This window comes from Corvus brachyrhynchos, unplaced genomic scaffold (genome assembly GCF_000691975.1).
Source record: "Corvus brachyrhynchos isolate BGI_N302 unplaced genomic scaffold, ASM69197v1 scaffold150, whole genome shotgun sequence".
Taxonomy (NCBI): domain Eukaryota; kingdom Metazoa; phylum Chordata; class Aves; order Passeriformes; family Corvidae; genus Corvus; species Corvus brachyrhynchos.
The window spans coordinates 2,039,092-2,040,334 of NW_008236162.1; the positions used below are offsets into that span (position 1 = coordinate 2,039,092).

Genomic DNA, 1,243 nt, shown 5'->3' on the forward strand with positions numbered 1-1,243 from the left:
GGGCCCCCCCGGAGCCGGTGGGACCCCCCCCATCCCCAAAAAAACCCAGAGGGGAGCTGCCCTTACCTTTCTTCTTCATCATTTCAGCAGGGCCCTGCTCGAAGATGGAGTGGGACTGGATGACCTCGGGCCGGCCCCGGCCCCGGCCGTGCCCATCCCGCTGCCGCTCCCGCTCCTTCTTCTCCTTCTTGACGGACACATCCTCGCGGGGCCTGCGGGGCACGCAGGGGGCACGTCACCCCCAGGCCTGCCCCGAGCCCCTCCCAGGACATGGGTGTTCTTGGAAGGGACCTCTGGACATCACCCAGAGATGTTTGTATGGATATTTGGGATATTTCCATAGGTATTTGGGATATTTCTATGGATATCTGGGATATTTCCATGAATATTTGAGATATTTCCATGGATATTTGGGATATTTCCATGGATATCTGGGATATTTCTATAGATATATGGGATATTTCCATGGATATTTGAGATATTTCCATGGATATTTGGGATATTTATAGGGATATCTGGGATATTTCCATGGATATCTGGGATATTTCCATGGATATTTGGCATATTTCCATGGATATTTGGGATATTTATAGGGATATCTGGGATATTTCCATGGATATCTGGGATATTTCCATGGATATTTGGGATATTTCTATGGATATCTGGGATATTTCCATGGATATTTGAGATATTTATAGGGATATCTGGGATATTTCCATGGATATTTGGCATATTTCTATGGATATTTGGCATATTTCCATGAATATCGGGGATATTTTTATGGATATTTGGGATATTCCTATGGATCAATGGGATCTCCTCTCACTCCTCCCTTCTCTAGACCAACCAGGCCCAGCTCCCCAGTCTCTCCTCCTTGGACAGATGCTCCAGACCCCAAATCATCCCTGTGCCCCTCTTTTTACCCACAGGGAACCCCCCTGCTGGCAAATCCACCCCTGTCCCCTCTGGAAACAATTCCAAGGCCACTCACTCCTCCTTGATCTTCCTGCCGATGATGTTGGGGGTGAAGGTTTTCTGTGGGACACAGAAGGAGAGGGACCAAAGTCACGCCACGAGCCGGGACCAGCCCCACAAACCAACTCCTCCACACCCCAAAACCCCCAGCCCGGGGTCCCCAAAGCCCTGCTGGGGCAGCACATTGGGTGACCCCAATGTGGGGAGGGGGGGTCTCACCTTCTTGACGCCGCCCAGGGTGAGGTCTCGGGAGCGGATGGAGGGCAGG

The 1,243-nt window shown here is 51.2% G+C and overlaps 1 protein-coding gene across 1 annotated transcript in view; it reads right to left on the reverse strand.

Annotated features, from left to right (window-relative positions):
- The window catches only part of POLR3D (RNA polymerase III subunit D), a gene marked incomplete at its 5' end in the record, with an annotated part of 3,839 nt that extends 2,597 nt beyond the window's left edge, over positions 1-1,242 (reverse strand). Inside the window, 3 exons of the mRNA XM_017732413.1 lie at positions 16-212; positions 992-1,035; positions 1,195-1,242. Of these exons, the coding sequence (XP_017587902.1) occupies positions 16-212; positions 992-1,035; positions 1,195-1,242 (289 nt within the window). The remainder of the gene's footprint in view (positions 1-15; positions 213-991; positions 1,036-1,194) is intronic.
- Between the last annotated feature and the right edge of the window lies 1 nt (position 1,243).